Source organism: Mirounga leonina, unplaced genomic scaffold, assembly GCF_011800145.1.
Source record: "Mirounga leonina isolate KUSES-001 unplaced genomic scaffold, KU_Mleo_1.0 Mir_174, whole genome shotgun sequence".
Lineage (NCBI taxonomy): Eukaryota > Metazoa > Chordata > Mammalia > Carnivora > Phocidae > Mirounga > Mirounga leonina.
This window is the reverse complement of record NW_023270451.1, coordinates 47,472,300-47,498,122: the sequence shown is the minus strand read 5'-3', so window position 1 is coordinate 47,498,122 and position 25,823 is coordinate 47,472,300. Positions and strand designations below refer to the sequence as shown.

Below are 25,823 nucleotides of genomic sequence, written 5' to 3'. Positions count from 1 at the left end.
AACAAATGGTGATGGGAAAACTTAATATCCACATGCAGAGGAGTGAAATTGGACCCCTATCTCATACCATATCCAAAAGTCAACTCAGAATTGGTTAAAGACTTAAACAAAAGACCTAAATCTGTAAAACTATTAGAAAAAAAAATAAGGAAAAGCTTTTTGTCATTGGTTTGGGCAATGATTTTTCAGATATGACCTCAAAAGCACAGGCAACAACAGTAAAAATAGACAAAAGGGGTTGCATCAAACTAAGAAGTTCCTGCACAGCAAAGGAAACAATTAACAGAGTAAAGAGACAATCTAGGGATGGGAGAAAATCTTGCAAACCATCTACCCAATAAGGGGTTAATACTAAATATACATAAGGAGCTAGACAACTCAATAGCAAGAAAATTGCCTGATTTAAAAATAAGCAAAAGAATTAAAAGATATTTCTCAAAAGATATACAAATGGCCAACGGGTATATGAAAAAATGCTCAACATCACTAAATCATCAGGGAAATGCAAATCAAAACCACAATGACATATCACCTCACACCTGTTAGAATGGCTATTATTTTTTTTTAAAGATTTTATTTATTTATTTGAGAGAGAGAGCACGAGAGGGAAGAGGGTTAGAGGGAGAAGCAGATCCCTTGCTGAGCAGAGAGCCCGATGCGGGACTCGATCCCGGGACTCCAGGATCATGACCTGAGCCGAAGGCAGTCGTTTAACCAACTGAGCCACCCAGGTGCCCCAGAATGGCTATTATTAAAAAGACAAGAGATAAGTGTTGGCAAGGATATAGTGAAAAGGGACTCCTCATGCAACTGTTGGTGGGAAGGCAAACCAGTACGGCTACTGTGGAAAATGGTAGGGAGGTTTCTCAAAAAATGAAAAAATAGAATGACCATATGATCCAGCAATCATACTTCTGGGCATATATTCAAAGGAAGTGAAAACAGGATATCAAAGAGATATCTACATTCCCATGTTCACTGCAGCATTATTTGCAATAGCCAAGATATGGAATCAACTGAAAGGTCCATTGATGGATAAATGAATAAAGAAAAATGAGATATTATATAGAATATATATACTATCTAATGTGTATAATATAATGGAATATTATTCAGCCTTTAAAAAGAAGGAAATCCTGCCATTTGTGACAACATGGATGAACGTGGAGGGCATTATGCTAACTAAGTGAAATAAGCCAGGCACAGAAAAACAAACACTGCATGATCTCACTTATATGTGGGATCTAAAAAAGGTAAACATATATAAGCAGAGAGTGGGATGGTGGTTGCCAGGGTCTGGGGGAAGATGGAAATGAGAAGATGCTGGCCAATGGGTAAGAAGTTTCAGTTACACAGAATTAATAAATTCTGGAGACTTGATGTACAGTCTGGTGACCATAGTTATAATACTGTACTGTATAGTACATATACTTGAAATTTGTTAAGATAGATCTTAAATGTTAACATAAAAAAAGGTAACTATGTGAGGTGATAGATTTGTTAATCAGCTTAATTATGGTAATCATTGCACAATGTATTTATATATGAATAGATGTAGTTTACCATAAGTTTATACAATTTTTATTTGTCAATTATACCTCCATAAACCTGGAGGGGGGGGAAAAAAGGCAGGTAGCGAATTGGTTGAGAGAATGCCCTATGCAAAGTGAACCACCTATACAAAGATCTTAAGACAGAAAAGGAAGGATCATGACTTGTTTAAAAAATATATATATACACATAAAGAAGTTACCTGCTTCACTGAAGAATTTCCCTAAGAGAAATTTCCATATTGTGTTTACTTTGCAAATCAAATTTAATAATCACTAAAACCTAACCAATATTGTTGTAACTATAATATTTTAATATAAAGACAATTTAAAAATGTATCAATATGTATATAAAGAGCAGTCATCAAGCTGTCCCAGGAATACAGACAGGATCCTCTATGCCTCAAGAGCTACTCGAGGGTAACTCCGTATCTCTGGAACATGGTCAGTGTTTAAGAATTGCTTCTTAAAACAAGGAAGGAAGGAAAAAAAAAAGAAGAAAAAATAAAAATAAAAATAAAAATAAAAACAAGGAAGGAATGAATGTAACGAACATGCTTCTCAGAATTCAGCCCCCAATCAATATTTTTAAATTAAAAAAAAAAACAGAAAAGAGGAAAGACATGGGCTGACATATACAGACATATACTGTATTCAGACAGCAATGACAGTGAGATGGCTCCACAAAAGCATCGGGACAAAGAGGAAATAAGACTGCCCTCAAAGTTAGGCTCTAATCAACAAATAATGGATATGTAGAAGAGATATGAAAACTCACACTAAAGATACAAATTTCTGACCATCAAGATATGACTTAGATATTTATCTACTTCAGGTATTAAAATATCTGAAGAAGGTATGAAATCCAAATGCGGCTGGACAGGGGGAAGAACAAATATTATTGGTGTGTATATAAAAACAACCTGAAGGAGGAAGACAGCATAGTGAATATAGGTGAATGATCGATTATCTTAATCTGAATCAGGATTCAACACTAAGAAATTATTCAATTGGGGCGCCTGGGTGGCTCAGTCGTTAAGCGTCTGCCTTCGGCTCAGGTCATGATCCCAGAGTCCTGGGATCAAGCCCCGCATCGGGCTCCCTGCTCTGCGGGAAGCCTGCTTCTCCCTCTCCCGTTCCCCCTGCTTGTGTTCCCTCTCTCGCTGTGTCTCTCTCTGCCAAATAAATAAATAAAATCTTTAAAAAAAAAAAAAAAAGAAATTATTCAATTACCATTAAGTTCAAGTGTAGCTGACCTATATGAAAAGATTCCATGGTACACAAAACATAAATGTCAGTCCCATGAGTCACATTTCTCCTTACATTTTAATAGGCCATCATTCTAGCATTAAATATCACCGTTAGGGCGCCTGGGTGGCTCAGTCGGTTAAGTTTCCGACTTCTGATTTCGGCCCAGGTCATGATCTCAGAGTCATGAGATGGAGCCTTACATCAGGCTCCATGCTGGGACTGGAGCCTACTTAAGATTCTCTCTCTCCCTCTCCTTTTGCCCCTCCCCCCTTCTCTCCATCTCAAAGAAAGAAAGATCACTGTCTATAACTTGGGCTGATATGTCCCTGACAATTCATTCAGAATGGATAAGCAAACCAAGTTTCTGATGCTGCAGGCTGAGATCCAGCCAGTAAACGCTTTTAATTCACTAGGCACTGAGTACCACTCTCTGTGACCTCCCCTTAGGGAAATATACCACATTCTAAATTAATGTGTCTCAAAAAACACAGAAGTTTACTAAGAATAATAATTTTAAAATTCTTCCACTTCCAGCCAAGACAGAGTAATAGGAAAGACTTTACCATCCCACCTGAAACAATACAACGTGGACAAAACATATGAAACAACAGTTTACAAGGCACTGAATATCAGACAACAAAGGACAGCAATCCCTTGAGAACAAAACAAATGAGGTGAGTGGTTTGACTGCTCTATCCGTGGGACAGTTTTCAGGCCATGGCCCCAGGAGGAGGAACCAAGGCAAGGCCCAGCAAACTCCCTGAATTGAGGAAATGAACACTGGGAGTTCAGAGAAAGCAAAGCAGATGAGCACAGACAGCATGCCAAAAGGGAGAGAGCAGCACAGGGACAGAACTTTGACATCTGTAAGGAATCCTCTCAAATATTCATCTGAGTACTTATCAGCACATTCATGTAAAGAAACGACCCAAAGCCAGGGAAAGAACCACCCAAAAGGATTAGAGGTAACAGTGCCCAGCATTCATACCACCTGGAATACAGCCTGTACCAGCCAGCAGATTAGAACACCTCATAATTCCAAGGAAGCTGAGTAGAGCACTCAGAAGGGTCTTATCTCAGGAGTGGGGAATAAGCAGCCTCAGGATGAGTGCTGCTCTGGTCCTAGCTAACAATCCAAAAGGATCAAGCTGCCCAAGTACCATAACTACATCCCAGGCCTAAGCTCAAGAACAGTTATAGGAATACAAAAATATCTGGCACCCAAAAGTAAAATGACTATATCTGGCATCTAATAAAAAATCAGCAGACATGTAAAGAAACAAGAAAATATGATTCGCAAAGAAGAGATAAATAAGTCAACTGAAACTAGACTCAAAACTGATGCAAGTGTTAGAAAACAAGGACATTAAAACAAATTTTATCAGTGTATTCTATATCTTCAAAAAGTTATGTAGAGACATAGAAGATATAACAGAAAAAGAAACCAAATTGAACTTGTAAAGATGAAAACCATGAGAATTAACACCAGATTAGACATTACAGAAAAAAGATTAGTAATCTTGAAAACACAGCAAAACAAAATAGAAAAAAAATGTTTTTAATGAAAATAAAATCTGTGAGCTGTGAGATAACTTTAAGTAGGCTAATGTATGCGTAACTAGAGTCCCCAGAGGAGAGAAGAAAGATGGAACATTAAAAAAAAAAAAAAGTTTGAAGAATTAAGAGTCAAAAATTTTCTAATTTTCATGAAAACTATAAATTCACAGATGCAAGAAGCTCAACAAATTCTAAGCACAAAATAAAGAAAACTACACAAAGCCACATCATAGTCTAATTGCTTAAAAAAAGTGATAAGAGAAAATCAGAACAGCAGCCAGAGGAAAAAAGATACTATGAAGAGAGGAACAAAGATAAGAATGTAGGCAGATTTCTCATGAGAAACAATGGGAGCAAGAAGAGAGTGGAGCAACCTCTTAAAATGCCAGGGAGGGAAAAAAATCTGTCAAACTAAAACCTTATACCCAAAGAATATATTTTCAAACACAAAGGCAAAAAAAATCTTGGAGACATAGAAAAACTGAAAGAATTCATCACCAGTGGACTCGCACTGAAAGAAATGTGATAGCAAGTCCTTCAGGAGGAAGAAAAATGACACCAGATGGAAATACACTTTACACAAATTAATGAAAGTACCAGAAATGGTAACTATATGGGTAAATATATATTTTTCTTATCATTTAAATCACATTAAAAGATACTGACCATTTAAACAAAAATGGTAACAATGTAATATGGAGTTTATAGTGTATGTAAAAATATAGCATATGACAATAACACAAAGGCTAAGAAACAGAAGTATGGTCCTTACATGTGAAATGGTATATCACTGAGAGTAGATCATGATAAGTTAAATACTGTAAACTCTAAAAGAACTCCTAAAATGACAAAACAAAGAGTTACGACTAATAAGCCAACAAAGATAAAATGGATCATACAAAATACTGAATAACTCTAAAAGAAAGCAGAAAAACAAGAAAATGGACACAAAAAACAGATGGGACAAACAGAAATCAAATGGCCACATGACAAATTTAAACCTATCCATACTAATAATTACATGAAATGTGAATGGTCTAAAAAACAAATTAGAAGGCAGAGCATATTGTAATAAACAAAAAAGCAAGACCCAACTATGTGCTGCTTACAAGAAATGCATTTTCACTACAAAGACACAAATTGGATAAAAGTGAAAAGATGGAAACAGATATATCAGAGTAACACTCATCAAAAGAAGAATGTTACCAGAGCAAAAAGATAAAAAGGGTTACTTGATAATGAAAAGGGTATATGTTCATTATAAGACATAACAATCTTAAATGTTTATGTACCTAATAAAAGAATTTCAAAATACATGAAGCAAAAAACCGACAAAATTTCAAGGAGAAACAGACAATCCACAGTCAGATTTCAATACCCCTCCCTGAATAAATGACAGAAATTAGTAAAAAAAAAAAAAAACTAATAAGGACATAGAAGATCTGAACAATGCTATCATCCAATCTAACTGACATTTACAGGACACCCAAGAACAGCTAAAAAAAAAAAATGGACATTCTTTTTAGGTGCTCAGTGAAGATTTACCAAGATAGACCATATTCTAGGCCATAAAAATCTCAATAAATCTGAAAGAATTCAGAGTCATACAAAGTATTTCCCTGACCACAAAAGAATTAAATTAGAAATCAACAAATAGTTAAGAGGTAACTCTGAGTAACATAGGCAGCTTTTAACTGCTTTCCCACAACTACCTTATTAAAAGCATTCCCCTGGATAAATTTTGTTTCTCTGCAATAGACTTAATGTTCCATGGCATCAGAGTCCTACCAAGTGACTGTGGTGTAACGAAAGGAAGTTTTACTGTTATTTCTTACTCGACTAATTAATTAAAGGAGAATGGGAAAATCACTCAACCGTAATTGTCTTCAGAATACATCCTCAGTGTAAGGTACAGAGTAGTATCAATAAACATTTACAATTAATAAGTAAAGGGTATTCCAGACTAAATAAAAAATATGTGCAGAAGCCTTGAATCAAGAACAGCCATGGAAAATCTGGAACAATGAGAAGCCCATGTGGCTGGAGTGCAGAATATAAGGGACAAATGGAAGAAAACCACTATTGAGGAGGAGGTCAAGGACAATTTGACTACCATTATCAACATTATCTTCATCATCTAGACATTTTGCTAAGTGCTATAAATAAATAAATATATATATATGTGTATATATATATTTCTAATGGCAACATTGTAAAATAGATATTATCACCATTTTGCAACTGAGAAAACTGAGATTTAGCAAGGTCAACAAACTTGCTCAAACTTGCTCAAAATTAGTAATAAGTATAGCTCTCAAGATCTGACTCCAAGGAGCACCTGGGTGGCTTAGTTGCTTAAGCATCCGACTCTTGGTTTCAGCTCACGTCGTGATGTCATGAGTTGTGAGATCGAGCCCCAGCCCCTCATCGGCTCTGCAGTTGGCGGAGAGTCTGCTTGAGGATTTTCTCCCTCTGCCCCGCCCCCTACTCACGAGTGCTCTCTCTTTCTCTCTCTCGAAAATAAATAAACCCTAAAAAAAAGTCTGACCTCCAAGTCTATGCTTTAACCATTATCAGTATGGTGCCTCCAAATTCCGTGAAAAAGTATGTCATATTTGTATTTGTTGCACTCTTTCAATTTTTACTATTATTAAGAAAATATGTTTTCATCTCATTCTTGGCTCTTTTCAAGTTAGCCTTCCTTCCTACCTTAATTTCTATATCCTAATACAAAAAATTGGTTTTCTTGGGGTGCCTGGGTGGCTCAGTCATTAAGCGCCTGCCTTCGGCTCAGGTCATGATCCCAGGGTCCTGGGATCGAGCCCCGCATCGGGCTCCCTGCTCTGCGGGAAGCCTGCTTCTCCCTCTCCCACTCCCCCTGCTTGTGTTCCCTCTCTCGCTGTGTCTCTCTCTGTCAAAAAATAAATAAAATCTTTAAAAAAAAAAAATTGGTTTTCTCTAATATTCTTCCTTCCTTGGTATTCTAAATTCCACATTATTTCCTCATATGGTTTCTTAAGTATGTGTCCATCTCAAATACACTTTACTATTTCCATTATAATCTTCAATTCCTTCTGTTTTTTCTTGTCTATGGAGGTTCTCAGGATAAAGAGTTCACAACCATAATCTATTTCCTAATTTTCATTAAACAGAGAATTTATCATTTACAATTTTTCTTCAAACTACTTTTCAAATTACCAAACTTCCAACTTTGTCTTTGAGCCAATTTTATCTTTGTGGGCTATGAATTTTTATCTTTTGCTTATATATTTAACCACATGCCTACTCGTAACAGTATTTTTGCTTATTAAAGGTTTTTCTTTTTTAATTTTTTCTTTTTGCTATGTTGTCTTATAATCACTTCAGTTAAAAGTGACCTCATCTGCACATTTATAATTCTAGTGGTGCAACTCTATGATCTAATAAATTATAACAGGACCAGACATGTGTCTCCATTGCTCAATAATAGCCAACTAAATTTTTGCCCACTGATAGAATCATAACATAGAAAAGAAAAATAGCTAAAATAAATATCTTTTAAAACTTTCTTCCCAGGAATTTTTATTCTGGAAAAAAAAATTGGTGGTTAAATATGACATTACTGAAATTCTTATATATTAAAAAAGGCCTTACAACAAGTCTTTTCCCAGAACCAAGTTTTTGTTGTTCAGTCTCCTGTCTTTTATCTGCATCCGTTGCAAAAGCAAGTACTTGGTACCTGTTTGAAAGATATGAATAATTATAAGTGATTTTATAGTTAAAAAGTATAAATTACTTTAAACTTTAAAATCACATAACTATAAACTTATGAATTACATTTTTCTTGGTTTTAAAAACTGTAAAATTTAAGACTGAATTCTTATTGAATGACACTGTGACATGAAACTATGTAAAACTGTCATGATAAAGAAATTATAACCATGTCCCAAAATTCCATATTGGGAAAATAGCTCTGCCTACTATCAAAGCATTTCCATTAGAATTTTATATGACAAACAACAATATTCAAGAAAGATCCAGCACCAAAACACCACATAGAAAAAAACATAAATAATGCAAAGCAGCCAGATGTAGTAGAAATTGTTAACAGATATTCTATGACACCCAGAAGACCAGTTTAGTCCCCAGATAAACCACTTACTAGTTGGCAAACTAATCACTGTGTCTTATCTTTCCCACCTACAACATGGGAATAATAATCTCTACCTCAAACATGGTTAAAAGAATTTAAAAATAATGTAATGCCTATTGGTCTATTAGGTGCCCAATAGATCAACAAACAGACAGACACAGATTTACATATAAATAGAGATCAATCACCTAGTAGTTTATCTGGTATGTAATAAGTTCTCAATAAGGTGCATTATGTACATTATGACTTTCTATAAGTGTTTGATAGCTTTTATTTCATTAGTAACCTTTAGCTTAAATCATTCTTTAAAACAATTCACAAATATCATTCAATCCTGAAATGATTAACTTAGCCAATAAAATTTAAATTCTCTTATTTCCCATTAATTAATGATATATTGTTAAAGTAATAATCCTACTCTGAATGAAGAAACTTCAGACTCATAAATTCCTTTCTTTCCTATTGAATCAAAACTCTTGCATTGTTCTTCCATAGCTAAAAGGAAAATCAGTAGATATATTTGGACATCTCATATTGTCTAAGAGAAAGATATCTGAAAGTGTAAAAATCAATGACCTGAATGAATAAAAGCAATGTGGAATACCTAAATAAGCATTAAAATGTACACTGGTATTCAAATGTCATATACCAACTCTTAAAACTATCTCAATCAGGAATACTTGGTAAAAAAAAAAAAGCCTTTAATTGCAGTTGGATGCAAAATGACTAAGAATTAAGATAGACTTAGCAAAGTATTCACGAAAATCAGTCTTACGGTTAAAATGGAAGCTGAATGTATATGAATTTCATCAATTCAATAAACATATAGTAGCGATCTAATACATCTAATATATCTAAGAGTGCTCTGTGCTAATAATAGGAGGTATGCACATGGTTCCTAGGGAACATGGTGGCAGAAACAAGTAATTGAGATGGAGATACATGTTTTAGTATAGGTTCAGGAGGAGAAAGCCAGGTTTTAAAGAATGAGTGAACACTCATCATGCTGGTAAAGAGGTAAAGGCATTATGGCAAGGCCAACAGCACATGAAAAGGCAAGTAGTAAAAAAAGACATGAAAGGCCATGACAGGAGTTTAGGAGAGATGCATGGCAGGGAGGAATGAGTCATGGGAAACGAGACAAAAAAGGAAGGAGGGTGAAGATCTCAGCCTTGTAAAACCATGCTAAGAAATTCCATGGGCAGCTGTAGCAAATGTCTCCATACCATTTGAGACTGACCTACAAAATCCCTCTGTCTCCAACAGTGCCAAATAATTAGACCTCACATTCCAAGCTTCAGATAGGATTATTTTACTCTTCCCAGTACACAGTAACAGAAATTGTATGCACTGGTGACTAAAACATCAGCCCCAGAGCTGGGCCTGCTATGGATCCAACCTCAGGCAATTAATTACATAGGAGGTTCATTTCCTGCACACACCAACCTACTAGAGGATGATATGGATATTAATGAGATTGTTGTAAAAATCCAAACTTTTGAGCTGTCTGAAGCTTCTTACAGAACTACAAAGCATTATTATATCATCCAGGAATAAGTGAGCCCCTGAAGTGGCCTCATTAACATCAAAACAGCAGGCAGAGACACAGCCAAAATTGACTCCTGATTTCCAAACCCAGACGGTTGCTCTTCCTGGAAGACAACTCAGAGGAGTATTTTATTACTAAATGTAACTGACAGTAAATTTAGATGATGACAAACTTACAATAGCATCTATTTTATAGTTCTCCCTTAAGTCCTCTTTACTGTGACCAATAATGTACATGGAAACCTATTTCCAAAACCAAACAATTCCAGGCAGACTTGGAAATTCTGAAATAAAGAAAATACTTGAGTTTTTTTTTTTCTTACCACTCAAATGTTCAGTGATATAAGCTAAAGAATAAAAGTCCCTCATTGACACTGCTGAAAGAATAATCAGGCCCAGTGTAATAAGATTTCACAAGAGTGTATCATATGTGTTTCTCAACAGAAAGGCACTAAGCACAAATACAGCAAGTCCAGGTGAATGGTAGCACTTTTTGACCCAATAGCCACAAATGCTTAACAGGTCCTGTGGAACCCCATGACAAACTCAGCCATATAATTTAGTGCTCTTCCACATCACATCGTAAAAACAGCACCAAGTAACTAAAATATGGATTGAGGTGTCACAGAGCACAAAACTAAACCCTCCAAAATCAATTATTTTCAAATGAAACATAGTTGTCACCGCAAAGGTACCAGGAGATCTTGGAAACTTGGTATTTACCCAGAGAACTCTACTAGAAATGGAAGCTCCAGATACAGAGCATTACTATGTTCATTACAAGTAAAGCTAAAACATTCTTAGTTATGCCAGGAAGAGTCCTTTTCATTGAAACATGCCAGTAACAAAATAGCTTTCCTTACAAACTTTTCACTCTTTCATCAAGTTCTTGTTAAACATCTCCCTTTAGCAAGGTACAATGCTAGGCATTTCAGGAGATACAAAATCCCTGCCATCAAGGAGCAGTTAGCCCTGTCAAGGAGAAAAACAAGCAAATACGTAATACCAGTTAAAGTGTGACTAGTACTTGAGGAAAGAGCAAAAAAACTACTCCGTGAAATTAAGAAGGAGGAGGTGCTACTTATGGCTAGGTCAGGAAGAGGAGCAGCGGGGCAGGGAGGCTTCCAGACATAATTTTCATAAACAGAGAAGAAAGAAAAAACTTCAGATAGAGTACAGTATGAGCAAAAGAGGAGAGAGAGAAAAGCCCTGAACATATATGGAAAACAGATATTTCAATTTGGCCAGAGCCTAAGGTTGGTGAAGAACACAATATTCTTTTTAAAATATTGTCAATTGGGATGCCTAGGTGGCTCAGTCATTAAGCGTCGCCTTCAGCTCAGGTCATGATCCCAGGGTCCTGGGATCGAGCCCCACATGGGCTCCCTGCCTGGCGGGAAGCCTACTTCTCCCTCCCCCACCCTCCCTGCTTGTGTTCCCTCTCTCACTGTGTCTCTCTCTGTCAAATAAATAAATAAAACCTTTAAATAAATAAATACATACATACATACATAAATACATAAATAAATAAAATATTGTCAATTAAACTCTACAAATAATTTAAAAATACTTCTTTAAAGTCACTTATCTACTTAGCAATGTACTAGGTACATGTTGGGTATGGTGTGTAGCAAAGAAAAGGAGAGAAAATAAAGCTCATGGCAGGTATACTTCTTCAGGGAGCCTCCCTCCACTGAACTCTTACTGAGAGGTCCCACCTGTAGCCTCCTCAGTATCCTGTGCACAGCTCTCTAGAGCCTCTATCACAATGAACTGAAACAGCTGACTTACTACCTCCTACCCTTGCTTGCATACTGCTTGAGGACAAGGGACAGCTCTGACTTGACTCTGCGCTTCCAGTACCTGGCACAGTGTGTGACACAGAGAAGCCTCTTGAAAAATGTTTCCTGAATGAATAATTGAATAAGTGAACTTATTCAGCCATGTTTAAGACAAACTCTGCTCTCAGGAATCTGATAACACAAGACATACTCTGGAATATTTCAGCAGAATACAAGAAGGCAATATATGATATTTGGCAAAAATCAGTGTTTTAGGCAATAATATATCAAGGAGGTGAAAAAAAGGAGGATAATTGAACCAGTTAACTTTAAAAGTCCCTTCCAAATCTGAACATCCAAATTAACAGAGGTAGAATGGGACTGGGTTGTAAGGAGCACTGACTGTCGATATATGAAGGTTTCAGTTTTTTAATGGGCAACAAAAATTATTCTGGCTTAAACAGGTTATTTTAAAAGGCTAGATATGAGAAGGATCCTTCAAAGTCTAGATTAGAAGAAAACCAGAAATGCAAGTGAGAAATAAAGGCCTGAATGCCTTTATGGGAAATGGGAAGCAAAGGCTGAATACAAGGGAAAAAAGTACCCAAAGGTCAGGATTTACTGACCAAATAATTCTGACAAGTAAAGGAAAGAAAAAGAAAAAGAGAATAAAAGCTAATCCAAAATTGTAACAAACATTGCTAAGAGAATGGTGTTATCTATCCTGCAACCTCAACCCCCAAAAAAGGCAAACAATTCTCTCACTTCAAAAGAAAAACAGCAAAGTATGTTTCTAAATTAGAACCAACTAGAGTATATGTTTGCAGTGATGATTTCTCGCTCTTATCCCCAAACCTACTAAATCAAAATCTAGTGTACTGGTAATTGGGAATCTGCAAATGTGCATTTTATAACAGGCTGCCCAAATGATCCTTATGCACACTTAAGTTTGAGATCCACAGCCTTCACTAGTTCCTATCTGAATATAACTGAGCTTGTTTTAAAGTAATTAAATATCAATATCAAAAATGAAAATAAATTATGTCTTAAAAGTCTTTTCTATTAACTGATTTCATTCTATTAACTGATTATAAATAGATGAAGCCTCAAAAGAACAAACCTACAGGGGCGCCTGGGTGGCTCAGTTGGTTAAGCGACTGCCTTCGGCTCAGGTCATGATCCTGGAGTCCCAGGATCGAGTCCCGCGTCGGGCTCCCTGCTCGGCAGGGAGTCTGCCTCTCTCTCTGACCCTCCCCCCTCTCATGTGCTCTCTCTCATTCTCTCTCTCTCAAATAAATAAATAAAATCTTAAAAATATATATATTAAAAAAAAAGAACAAACCTACAGTTTTCATGCTTCCTCCAACCCTAAATTGCACCAGCGATTATCATTTAATTTCATCTATTAAACTTGAAAGCGTATATAAATGTAATATACTATTTAACGTTATAAGCCTTCTTAATTGCATCATTTCATAATAATCACATATCCTATGCATTTTTACCATTATAAAAGATCCACACAAGGGATAAGGTGTGTATTTTTAGTCCTAGATGGAGATGGATTTAATAGATTGGTATGTTGGTAAATTACCACAGTTCAAAGAGGGTGAGCTTCTTTGAGATTAAACTTACACGTTAAGGAAACCTACACATTGCTTCCTCATCCAGTCACTCCTGGAGTTATAACCAAATTAATTCCTATGCACATATTTCAAAGAGTAAGTCATGGAGCGTTCAAATCTTTCTATTGTGTCCCCAGCGTAGCACTGCCAGTTCCCTCCTAGGCAGGAGTTGAGGCACGGAACTGGGTGGAAAGCTGAAAAGCAGATCTCCTCAATATTGCTTAATCTTTGCCAGGCTTGAATGAATTATACAGATATTTTTCTCAACCCTCTCAAAATAAGTATATTTTATTTCTTACCAGTAGCAATGCCACAATTCATTCGTCTCCTTTGGATAAGAGCCATAGGAGTTAAAGAAGGAGTATGATATAATGACACAGTACCTCCGTCAGTTAACTTCTGCTTAGTCACAAACATTTGCTTATGTTCAGGGTTTTGAATCTAAGATACCTTGACAATAATTCACAAAAGGTAGACTGCCACTTAATGAAGGTGAAGGGAATACTGCATTAACATGCTATATGCACAATACTGAAACTTGAAGACAAAAATTTACAGGTGTTGCCTGATGAATTTATATTTCTTCCTGCCTTGGGAAAAATCATACGACCAAAAATAATACTGAAAAGCTATAATGAAGTGTTGCTTAGACGTTTAAAGTTCTAAGTGTTGCCATCGGTAAGATAACAACGTTACTGAAGATACTGTAATCCTCCAAGTCTATTTCTTTTCCAAGAATGAATTTGTACTTTCTTTTCCCCATTATCCCCTCCAACAAAAAAACACACCCTCCAAAAACTCAAAACCCTAATTTTTATTAAAATTTAGCTGGTAGAAGAAAAAGGTCTCTCTCAAACACAATTCCTCCAAATCAGTAAGAATTTCTAGCAAAAAGTATAAACTGTTTTCATAGGGTCATTTTCATACTTCATTTGTACTATGAATTGTTCTTTTTAAAACATTCATAATAACGCTTGTATTTTTGCTAGTATTCTTCCTATGTCACATATTTTTTTATAAAATAATTTCATATATGCATCTTTTCATCTGGCTTTTTTCACTCATACTGTGCTTTATTATTAATAATTCAGGAAACAGTCAATAATTAATCAGCATTTTCTATGGGGTGGCAACTTGACATACATTCAATCCTTTTAACAAGCTTGTCAAAATAGCCATTATTCCCACAACTATACGATCAATTAATCTTTGACAAAGCAGGAAAGAATATCCAATGGAAAAAAGTCTCTTCAACTGGGGTGCCTGGGTGGCTCAGTTGGTTAAGCGTCTGCCTTCAGCTCAGTCATGATCCCAGGGTCCTGGGATCGAGCCCCAAGTTGGGCTCCCTGCTCAGTGGGGAGTCTGCTTCTCCCTCTGCTCTTCCCACTGCTTGTGCTCACCCTTTCTTTCTTTCTCTCAAATAAATAAATAAATCTTTTTAAAAAATGGTGTTGGGAAAATTGGACAGCAACATGCAAAAGAAACTAGACCATTTTCTTACATCATACACAAAAATAAATTCAAAATGGATTAAAGACCTAAATATGAGGCCTGAAACCATAAAAGTCCTACAAGAGAACATAGGCATAACCTCTTTGACATAAGCTGTAGCAACTTCTTTCTAGATATGTCTCCTCAGGCAAAGGAAACAAAAGCAAAAATAAGGTACTGGGACTACATCAAAATAAAAAGCTTCCACACAGCAAAGGAAATGATCAACAAAATGAAAAGGCAACCTACGGAATGGGAGAAGATACTTGCAAATGACATATCCAATAAAGGGTGAGTATCCAAAATATATAAAGAACTTATAAAACTCAACACCCCAAAAACAAATGATACAATTACAAAATGGACAGAAAACATGAACAGACATGTCTCCAAAAAAGACATACAGATGGCCAACAGACACATGAAAAGATGTTCATCACCACTTACCATCAGGGAAAGGTGAATCAAAACTACAATGAGATATCACCTCATACCTATCAGAATGGCTAAAATCAACAACACAAGAAACAACAGGTGTTGGCAAGGATGTGGAGAAAAAGGAACCCTCTTGCACTGTTGGTGGGAATTAAAACTGGTGAAGCCACTCTGGAAAACAGTATGGACGTTCCTCAAAAAGTTAAAAAAAATGTTAAAAACAGAACTACCCTGGGGCACCTAGGTGGCTCAGTCTGTTAAGCATCTGACCCTTGATTTCAGCTCAAGTCATGATCTCAGGGTCGTGAGATCGAGCTCCTCATCACGCTCCATATTGGGTGTGGAGCCTGCTTGAGATTCTCTCCCTCTGTCTCTCCCCACTTGCTCTCTCTCTCTCTCTCTCAAAACAAAAACAAGGATGGGTTAGCCTGGTGATGGGTATTAAGGAGGGCACATACTGTATGGAGCACTAGGTGTTATACGCAAACAATGAATCATGGAACACTACAAAAACTAATGATGTAATGTATGGTGATTAACATAACATAATAAAAAAAACAAAAAACAAAAGCAGAAATACCCTATGATCCAACAATTGCACTACTGGATATTTACTCAAAGAATATAAAAACAGTAATTCAAAGGGATACATGCACTCCTATGTTTACAGCACTATTTACAATAGCCAAGATATGGAAGCAGCTGAAGTGTCCATCTATTGTTGAATGCATAAAAAAGATATGATACACACACACATACGTGCATGCGAGCAATGGAATGTTATTCAGCCATAAAAAAGAATGGAATCTTGCCATTTACAACAAACATGGATGGAGCTAGAAAGTATAATGCTAAGTGAAATAAATCAGTCAGAGAAAGACAAAATACCATATGACTTCAATCATATGTGTAATTGAAGAAACAAAACAAATGAGCAAAGGGAAAAAAAGAGAGAGACAAATGAAGAAACAGACTCTTAATTATAGAGAACAAACTGATGGTTACCAGAGGGGAGGGAGATGGCAGATGGGTTAAATAGGTGCTGGGGATTAAGGTGTGCACTTGTGATGACCATCTGCTGATGTATGAATTGTTGAATCACTATATTACACCTGAAACTAATATAACACTGTATGTTAACTAACTGGAATTAAAAACTTTAAAAGCCAAAAAAAAAAAAAAAATAGCCATTATTATCCCCGTTACAACCAGGGTAAGGACACTGACTATCAAACAGCTGCAAGTAGCAAAATCAGGATTCCAATCCAGGTCTGCCTCTTTCCAAATCCTTTCTCTCAATCTCTGTACTATACTTGCAAATATTTTATAATATGTAAATGATATCCTCTAAATCACCACAATCACATTTTATCAAAGAAACCAGTCTCTTTTTCATTTGTAATATCCAAGCTTTTTGTAAAAAAATATTAATCAGCAACATACCAAGAGTCATGATTCCAAAGATTCAACATCCAAACTTACTTGTAACTTTCCACTTGTCGGCAGGAAGAGACAGTAATGAAGGAATCTGTACGGGAACTGTAAGCAAGAGGGCCAGGTAAAAGAGAACCAGGGAGAAATCTCCCAAAAGCATAGCTTTCCTGCTCAAACACCATCAGCATCCCATCCATAGACTGGATACAAATTAAATCTCGACCTAAAGAAAAATTAGAGGAAATTAGTGACTTTTTCTTTATAAATATAATGGTTTCCATTTATCACTATCCATCACAAAAATGTCATAGTTAATCTTTTCCCCAAAGGGGCAATATAAGCAGTTAAAATTTTATATTACAAACTGATAAAGCTATCAGATTATTGTATATCAGTATACATACATTTCCCAGTTTTTAAATTATTTAGAAGATGTCTATAATTTTAAGTACACTTATTTTCATTTACTATATGCTACAATCTCTAGCTCAAGATAGATAATCTCTCAGAACAATCATGACCCTGTAAGATATCACTTTTTTCAAAATCAGAAATATAACAAAAACTAATGAGTAGAGGCTACTTCTCTTCTTCATAGTATGTCAGTCTCATACTTTCAAATGACTTAGACATGAGTCAAACACAAGAGACCAAACCCACAGACATGCGTTAGGCACCAGTTTTACACAAACCGTAGTGTTAAGCACTGTTGGGAGTGAAAAATACTAATATTGAAAAATACTAATCACAGATGCACCCTAAACTATGGACGGATTCTGAAGTGTCTTCTGCCCTAGAAACAGACAAAACATCTATAAACTACATATCAAAGCATTCAAAAAAGAGTAACAGTCTGGGTTCAATATGGGCTCAGTATTGAGTGGGAGCAATTATTAGGCCTATACATCTCAAAAAGAGAAAAGTCATAGGGTATAAGAAGTTGTTAAATGGGTTTAATGTAGTTTTGTATAGCTCGGTCATTTGCAAAAAAGAACTTGTGACAGAGAAGCTAAATGTTCCCCCTAATAGCCATTCTTTCTTTTGATACTTGAATTATCACTAGACATGTGGCCATTCAGCATAAAAGTCTGCTTATCCAGGCCTCTATTACAGATACAATTACATGATTATGTTCTTGCCAATGAGATAGGAGCAGAGGTAATATGTGCAATACCCAGATACACCCGTAAAAGGACTGAGTATACCCTCCCCTCCATTCTCCCCGGCATGACGGTGGAACTGGCACAGCTGTCTTGATAGGCCTCAGAGATGGAAGCCACATATGGAGGACAACAGGGCCCACCCCCACCCACTACAGAGTGGGACCACTTTATCTTCAGGTGGTTAAATACGGCAGAAATAAACAGTCTCCTTATTTAAACCATCATTAAGTCTGTGTCTTTGTTAATGCAATCAAATATCTATATCTTAAATACCACAGAACTTATTTGAAACTAAAGATCCATTAGCATTGCTAAATCTTAAATTTTAGTTTCTTTTGATTGGATCCTGGTAATAAAAAACAACAAGGTAGGGGCACCTGGGTGGCTCAGTCGTTAAGCATCTGCCTTCGGCTCAGGTCATGATCCCGGGGTCCTGTGATCAAGCCCCACATTGGGCTCCCTGCTCAGCAGGCAGCCTGCTTCTCCCTCTCCCACTCCCCCTACTTGTGTTCCCTCTCTTGCTTTGTCTCTCTCTGTCAAATAAATAAATAAAATCTTAAAAAAAAAAAAAAAGGTATAGAAGACACTGGAACAACTGGGGAAACTGGAATATGACTATACGTTAGAAAAAATTAGGAATTATTGTTTTAAGTGTGCTCATGGTATTGTGATTATGTAAGAGAACATATAAGATTATGTTCTTATTGGGAGATGAGTGTTATAATATTTATGGATGAAGTAGCACAAGATCTGTACCTTACTTTTTTTTTTTTTAAAGATTTTATTTATTTATTTGAGAGAGAGAATGAGAGAGAGAGCATGAGAGGGGGGAGGGTCAGAGGGAGAAGCAGACTCCTCGCTGAGCAAGGAGCCCGATGCGGGACTCGATCCTGGGACTCCAGGATCATGACCTGAGCCGAAGGCAGTCGCTTAACCAACTGAGCCACCCAGGCGCCCTGTACCTTACTTTCAAGTGGATCAAACTAAATCTGTGTGTGTGTGTGTGTACATATATGTAAATATACATATACATATACATATTATTTATAACTGTTGACTCTAAATGGTGGAAATATGGGTGTTCATGTTACTTTTTCTGGTATTTAAAATGTTTCACAATAAAAGTATAGACAAATGAAATACAGTGTTTAAATATAACCTTTTGTATACAAATTCACTTTCTTAACAACTGGGGGCGGGGGGTACTCAGCATTAGTGAATTGAGTAGGACCTGGGAGGAGAACAATAAATTTAATCTTAATAAGCAAGAATCAAAGAGACAACAAAATCGAATTAATGAAAAATTTATGCAATGACCCTGACCTATGGGGGAGAATATTACTGTAATCAAAATGTATTCTTGATGTCTGTATTATTAAAGAATGTGAGGTCAGAACATGTGTATTTCTAAGCAGAAGTACCAATGAAATTTGAGTTCATTTCAATATGTTGAATATCACTGAACCACAAATCTTCAGACTCCCAAAGACCTAAAAGAAGTGGTCCTCAAAGCATGGCTCCCAAGTCACCAGCATCAGTATCATATAGGAACTTCTTGGAAGTGCAAATTATAGGATTCTGCTCTAGATCTACTAAATCAGAAACTCTGCTATTAGGGTCCAGCAATTCTGGGTTTTACCAAGTCCTAGAGGCTTTCTGACGCATGCTAAAGTTTGACAACCACTGCCTTTGCATGGTATAACAAAGAACTAGAGTTTGAAGAAAACTTGAGCCCCAGAGAAAACTCGGCTCCTTAGCATGGTACTATATGAAGTCTTATTTTCTGAGACTCTAGCAATATAGAGGAGCATACTTATACTGTAATGTCCACATGGGCTGTCTCTACTGTCAGATAATCTGGGTTTGAGTCCAGCTCCACCAATTATTGGCTATGAGCTTGGGCTCAAGTTTCCCTGTCTGCAAGACAGCATACCTACCTTAGTTAGCTACTATGCAAATTAAATGAAGTATGGAAACTAGATCCAGCAGGCAGCAAATACTCCATCACATTGTTATTTTATAAGTTATTTTATAAGTCTCTACTACACACTGTACTGATGTTCAACTACTTGCTGCTTCCCACATACATCATGATGTGTATGCTTCCTTGATTTTGCTTATGTTATTACCTTTCCCCAAAAAGTCTTACACTCATATTCCCCGGTCTAGTGCACATTTGCTGGCAGCCTCTTGGTCGTCCATTCTCTCCTCCTATCTTTGGCCATGAGGTTTGAATAATGAGACTGACTTCATTCTAAGCTTGAGGGTAGGCCCTGACTTATCCAAACCAATCCGTATTTCATTAATCACAGTGATTGGTTCGGGGATAGGTATAATTTACAGTCAATGTGCAAAATTAAATCTCTTGGTTTAGCTAGAACTAGAGAAAAACTTACTCTTCCCTCTGGGGAATAATATGTGAGGAGGATAGAGTCTGGAATCACAGAGGCCATTTGGCTTTTACAAAGGCACCATTAAAAGAGGGCCATGGAAGACACGGTTTGAGCCAAGGCATCAAGCGTAACTTGAAGCCAAACCTACCTGGGAACTTTGCAGGCAATAAATTCCCATAAATATTGAAGCCACTCTGAGTTAGATCTCTGTTCCTGAATCAAGTGGATCAACCCATTTGTCCTCTGAGAGACATCACAAACAGGCTCATCTCTTTCCCCCTCAACCACCCTCCATGTGTGATCCCACAGAGCTCCATCCTCACCTCCATCTTACAACTAATCATCAGTTGAAATGATCTGTTTTTGTGTCTCTTGTTCACCCTAGACTAAACTCCAAGGCAGGAAGCATGTCTTACTCATCTCTGTAAATCCAACAACTATAAAATGCCTGGCACATAGGAGATACACTAATAAATGTCTGTTGAACTGAAGTAAGCTAGGCAAAATAATTTATTCATCTGAAGTTCAGATTGGCTGAGATTTTATTCTATGTGTTTCACATACTGCATTTGAAGTATGTGAAAAATGCTTTATTTATTACAATCTCAGCTGCTGACGTTTAGAAAAATGTAGGGATCAATCCAAAACATTACTCAAAAATAAATAAATAAATCCTTCAAATCACTGCTTTGGAAGCCACTTCAGAATACATACCAAAGGCTCCCCTTACAGATAATGGGAACAGAAAGAACAGTCTAGAGAAGCCATGAAAGTTTGTAGTTCTGACAGAACAGAGCCAACAGGAAGCCTTCATAAAAGCGATAGGATTTCAGGAGCTATTTAAATGACCTAGCCCTGAACCATACTCAAAGTCCTTACCACATGCTCAGTATTATATTAGGAGCTGTAAGAAATATAGAACATCAGGAGTAAAAACTACTATTGACATTTACTGAGCACCTGTTATATTCCTGCCTTTGTGCTAAACATTTACCCAGCATATTAACTATAATCTTTAATAACTCTAAAGGTGGACAGTAGTCCCATGTGACACATGAGAAAACTAAAACCCACAGAGTTTAAATAATTTGCCTAGGGGCACCTGGGTGGCTGAGTTGGTTAAGCGTCTGACTTTTGGTTTTGGCTCAGGTCATGATCTCAAGGTCATGAGATCAAGCCCCACATGCAGCTCCATTATCTGTGCAGTCTGCTTAGGATTCTCTTCCTCTCCTTCTCCCTCCCCCTCTGCCCCTCCTGCTGCTCACGCACTCTCTTTTTCTCTATATAAAATAAGTAAATAAAATATTTAAACAATAATAATAATAATTTGCCTAATGCCAAAGAGTTAGAAAATGACAGAGCTAGTACTCAAATAGAAATCATTCTCACTCGATTATACCACATGTTCCCGGGGAGACTTCATTATACCACACTGGATCCATTTTAAAAATTAATGTAAGTTAACATACAACATCTAAATGATGTGAAACTAAGTACTACAGAAAATCAAAGAGCTTCATTACAATGAACATCCTGGGAAAGATTTCATGATAGAGATAGGATGTATCTGAGAAGGATAGGTATAATGAATAGGGGTCAAAGTTAAGAGTAGAGAAAGCTTCTGGAGGGAAAAGGAACATACTAGAAGAAAATGCAGAGGCATTTAGACTTGACCCAGTGAATGTATCAAGTTTTACCAATAGGGCATGAAACATAAAAGCAAGCAGTAGATTGAAAAGATGACAATATCTTTTTTTGTTTTTAAGATCTTATTTATTTATTTGAGAGAGAGAGAGAGCGAGGGAGAGCATAGGCGGGGAGGAAAGGGAGAAGCAGGCTCCCCACTGAGCAGGGAGCCTGATGCAGGGCTTGATCCCAGGACCCCAGGACCCTGGGACCATGACCTGAGCCGAAGGCAGATGGCCAACCGACTTAGCTACCCAGGCGCCCCAAAAGATGACAATATCTTAATGATGCTTCCTCAAAAATTATGCCTTAACTGTACAGAGAAAAAATGTCTTTTAACATTGAAATAATTTGGAAGGTTGGAGATTTCATCAGAATTTAAAATCTGGATATATATCCCGTTGATCTTTAACCATGATGAGAGAAAACCAACCATTGTGATTTGAAATATTATTTGCAAGAGCTAAGAACAAATTGAGAAAGGACTCACCAAAACCATTTTGAAAGGATTTTTAAAGTCATTATTTTTTCATTTTCAATGGCAAAGAAAAAATTTTATGTCTGTGGGGATGGGGAGGTGGAGGCAGGAAAGTTCTATTATGGCAGCCTCATGAAATGAACATTTATTAAATACTGTGTCTCATTTCCTGATGTTAAAATATCATGTAGTCAAAGCTTTAACAGGATGGATAAACATGTTGAACTGACTGCTAGATTAACAGTCTTCTTTACTAAATTATAGTCTATTCATTACAATGTGTGTGCATGCGTGCATATGTGCATGTGTGTGTCCCCATGCCCAGAAGTTCTTTCTACCATGCATGACCCAGAGCATTTTCCATCATGCACAATTACAGCAGCAAGGGTCCCATGGAGGGCAGTCCTGAATACCATTTCCTCCATTTCTCTGCTGTCTTTTTCTTCCTGTGAAATCTATGCAGCAGAGTAAGTGGAATGGCATACATGAAAGAAGACTACCATTACTCAGCATGCTACATGTATTCTGAATCTCTCTATGCTCATATTTCTTTTACGCATTGAGTAAAAATACAAGTGAAGAAATGCAAACGTGACCTGTGGCCAAGCATATATTGCAGTTCAGCATGCAGCTGTCAAAAATACTTGGTCTTTCTCCAAGCCTGAAAAATACATGAAAAACAGCTGTATAGGTAGTCAAAAAGGCAGACAGGAAACATCAAGAGACTGATACATAAGAACAGAAGAGTCCAAAAGTCTGTGGAACTTCCGCTCGCTCGCTCACTAGTTTTGCACACATGCACGGAAAAAAAAATTTTGTTGTTGTTGCTACAGAAAAACTGAAACACTAACTCATTAATCTTTATTTCAAACCTAACTAAAAAATGATACGTGTTTGCTATGAGCAACTACATAAAAATGTTCAGAGTAGAATTTCAACAGATACTGACTTAAAAACAAATGGTAGATGGATTTCTAGAGCTTGCAGGATTTTAAATTCACCATTAAATAGAATTTTTATACTTTTTTATTCATATCATCATATCAACAGAACTATCATACTTTCGAGATACATGATACTATTTGGTCATGTTTAATAATTAATAATTGGCAATTAACTGAATCAAAGAATAGCTAACTTCTGTCTTGTTACTCTCTCCCTCATATTTTTTATTTAAGCATTCTAAAAGCAATCAGTGTCTGATAATGCAATATTCAAGTAGATTCTAAGTTTAAAATCTTAGTTATATATAAATAAATAAAATTTAAAGCCCTAAGCAAACACAGAAAATCAACAAATAGAACACATGTGTTGAGCTAAACAGCTAATACTTTTAAATATGTACCAGGGAAAAATTACACAAATTCTCAACTATTATTCAAGAGTTTCCCCCAATAAATAACTTCATGAGACTAATTACTTTAAGGCTCAAGAAAATAAAAATTGGGTCTACATAGTAACTCTTCATATGAACTTGCCTTTTGACATTTTAATGTGTCTCATTTTAATAGGCACCTTAATAGACTTACAAAGACCACTAGTGTGTGTTCCGCCAAGCTATTTATCACAATTTTCCCCTTAAACTGTGAACAAGTTTAATAACATAAAGAAATTACAACCATTCATTAAATTAGCATTATATGTGATGGATTCAATATGAATGCAATGTTAGCATTTAAAAGAAGGCCCTAAACATATTATCACTTGCATCCATAAGATAATGGGTGAATTACTTTGTAATGATAATGAAAGGTTTGAAAACATTCTCCAGAACTCACATTCATTCAATGAATTCCACATTCACTGTATACCTAGTATGTGCTACAAGAGAGACATAGTTGCTACCCTAAGAAAGCGCAGTGAATATGGGAGTTCATCAGTTAAATATTCTAATAATGTAAGAACAGGGACATATTAGAATAATTTAAAAGGCAATGCAGTTTGATTAACAGTGTCTGGAAGAATCAAGAAAAGCTTCAAAACAGAGATAACACTTGGGTCTTGCAGGTTAAGAAAGAGTTTACCCAGACAATCAGAGAAACAAAAACAAAGAGCACACTGTGCGCAGACACAGGGATTATAAGAGAATTATGTCTGGAGGGGAGTGAAAGCAGTGAACTCTGGGGGAGGGTCTCAGGTGGAGAGAGAGACTGCTGATGAATATGGCAGGCATGCTCATCAGAACGGATGGCAAGCCAGAACTTGAAACCAGATTTGCTGCCTCCTTATTTTAGCCCTGAAAGCTTTGCCAGTTTGCTCACCTGTAAAGCGGTGGTATGAAAAGATAACATGATGCTGCTATAAGGATAAAATTAAATAAAAATACATACTGCCTGATCCTGGTAAGCATTCAATAAATGGTAAGTAAGTAAGTGATATTATTGGATTGCCCTCTTTCCCACAGATCAAATTATGAGAAAAAAACGTTTAAGTTGAGGGGAAAAAATTCCTTCAGAGCAAAAAGGGTAAATTTAATGTAAGAAGGACTACACAATCAGAAATTTATCCTTTTTGTCAAAGCAAAGGGTTTTTAAGACTTTAAGAACTATGGGAAATCTTTCAAAACGTGCGTCTATGGGAACTGCTGGCTATTCAAGTTGATATTCTGCCTATTTTAAGTTTACTTTGCTCAAAACAGCAATTCCCTAACATGGTAACTATTGAAATCTCTAAAGAAATGTATTGTGAGTGCCAAAAAGCTCTATCTGGGAATGCACTGTCCCTGCCTCCACATCCTTCCCCCAACACACACAATATCTATAATCTTCCCCCACCTCTATTATTAATGTTTTATGCAGGATTACCCTGAATGACGTAAGAAAGACAAGTGGCAGGATATAAAATCAATGCACAGAAATCAGTGGCATTCCTATACACCAACAACAAGACAGAAGAAAGAGAAATTAAGGAGTCGATCCCATTTACAATCGCACCCAAAACCATAAGATACCTAGGAATAAATCTAACCAAAGAGGCAAAGAATCTGTACTCAGAAAACTATAAAATACTCATGAAAGAAATTGAGGAAGACACAAAGAAATGGAAAAACGTTCCATGCTCATGGATTGGAAGAACAAATATTGTGAAGATGTCAATGCTACCTAGAGCAATCTACACATTCAATGCAATCCCCATCAAAATACCATCCACTTTTTTCAAAGAAATGGAACAAATAATCCTAAAATTTGTATGGAACCAGAAAAGACCCCGCATAGCCAGAGGAATGTTGAAAAAGAAAAGCAAAGCTGGCATCATCACAATTCCGGACTTCCAGCTCTATTACAAAGCTGTCATCATCA

The 25,823-nt window shown here is 36.5% G+C and overlaps 1 protein-coding gene across 7 annotated transcripts in view; it reads right to left on the bottom strand.

The window, feature by feature from the left end:
• The window catches only part of BBS9 (Bardet-Biedl syndrome 9), a 453,139-nt gene that overhangs the window by 326,853 nt on the left and 100,463 nt on the right, over positions 1–25,823 (bottom strand). For all 7 annotated transcript variants that reach the window (XR_004682059.1, XM_035020866.1, XM_035020867.1 and 4 more), the window contains 2 exons: positions 16,853–17,027; positions 7,992–8,076 (listed from right to left, as the gene is read on the bottom strand). Coding sequence is in view for 6 of the 7 variants with exons in the window: in XM_035020866.1 (XP_034876757.1) it covers positions 7,992–8,076; positions 16,853–17,027 (260 nt within the window). In the remaining variant the exon portion in view is untranslated. The remainder of the gene's footprint in view (positions 1–7,991; positions 8,077–16,852; positions 17,028–25,823) is intronic.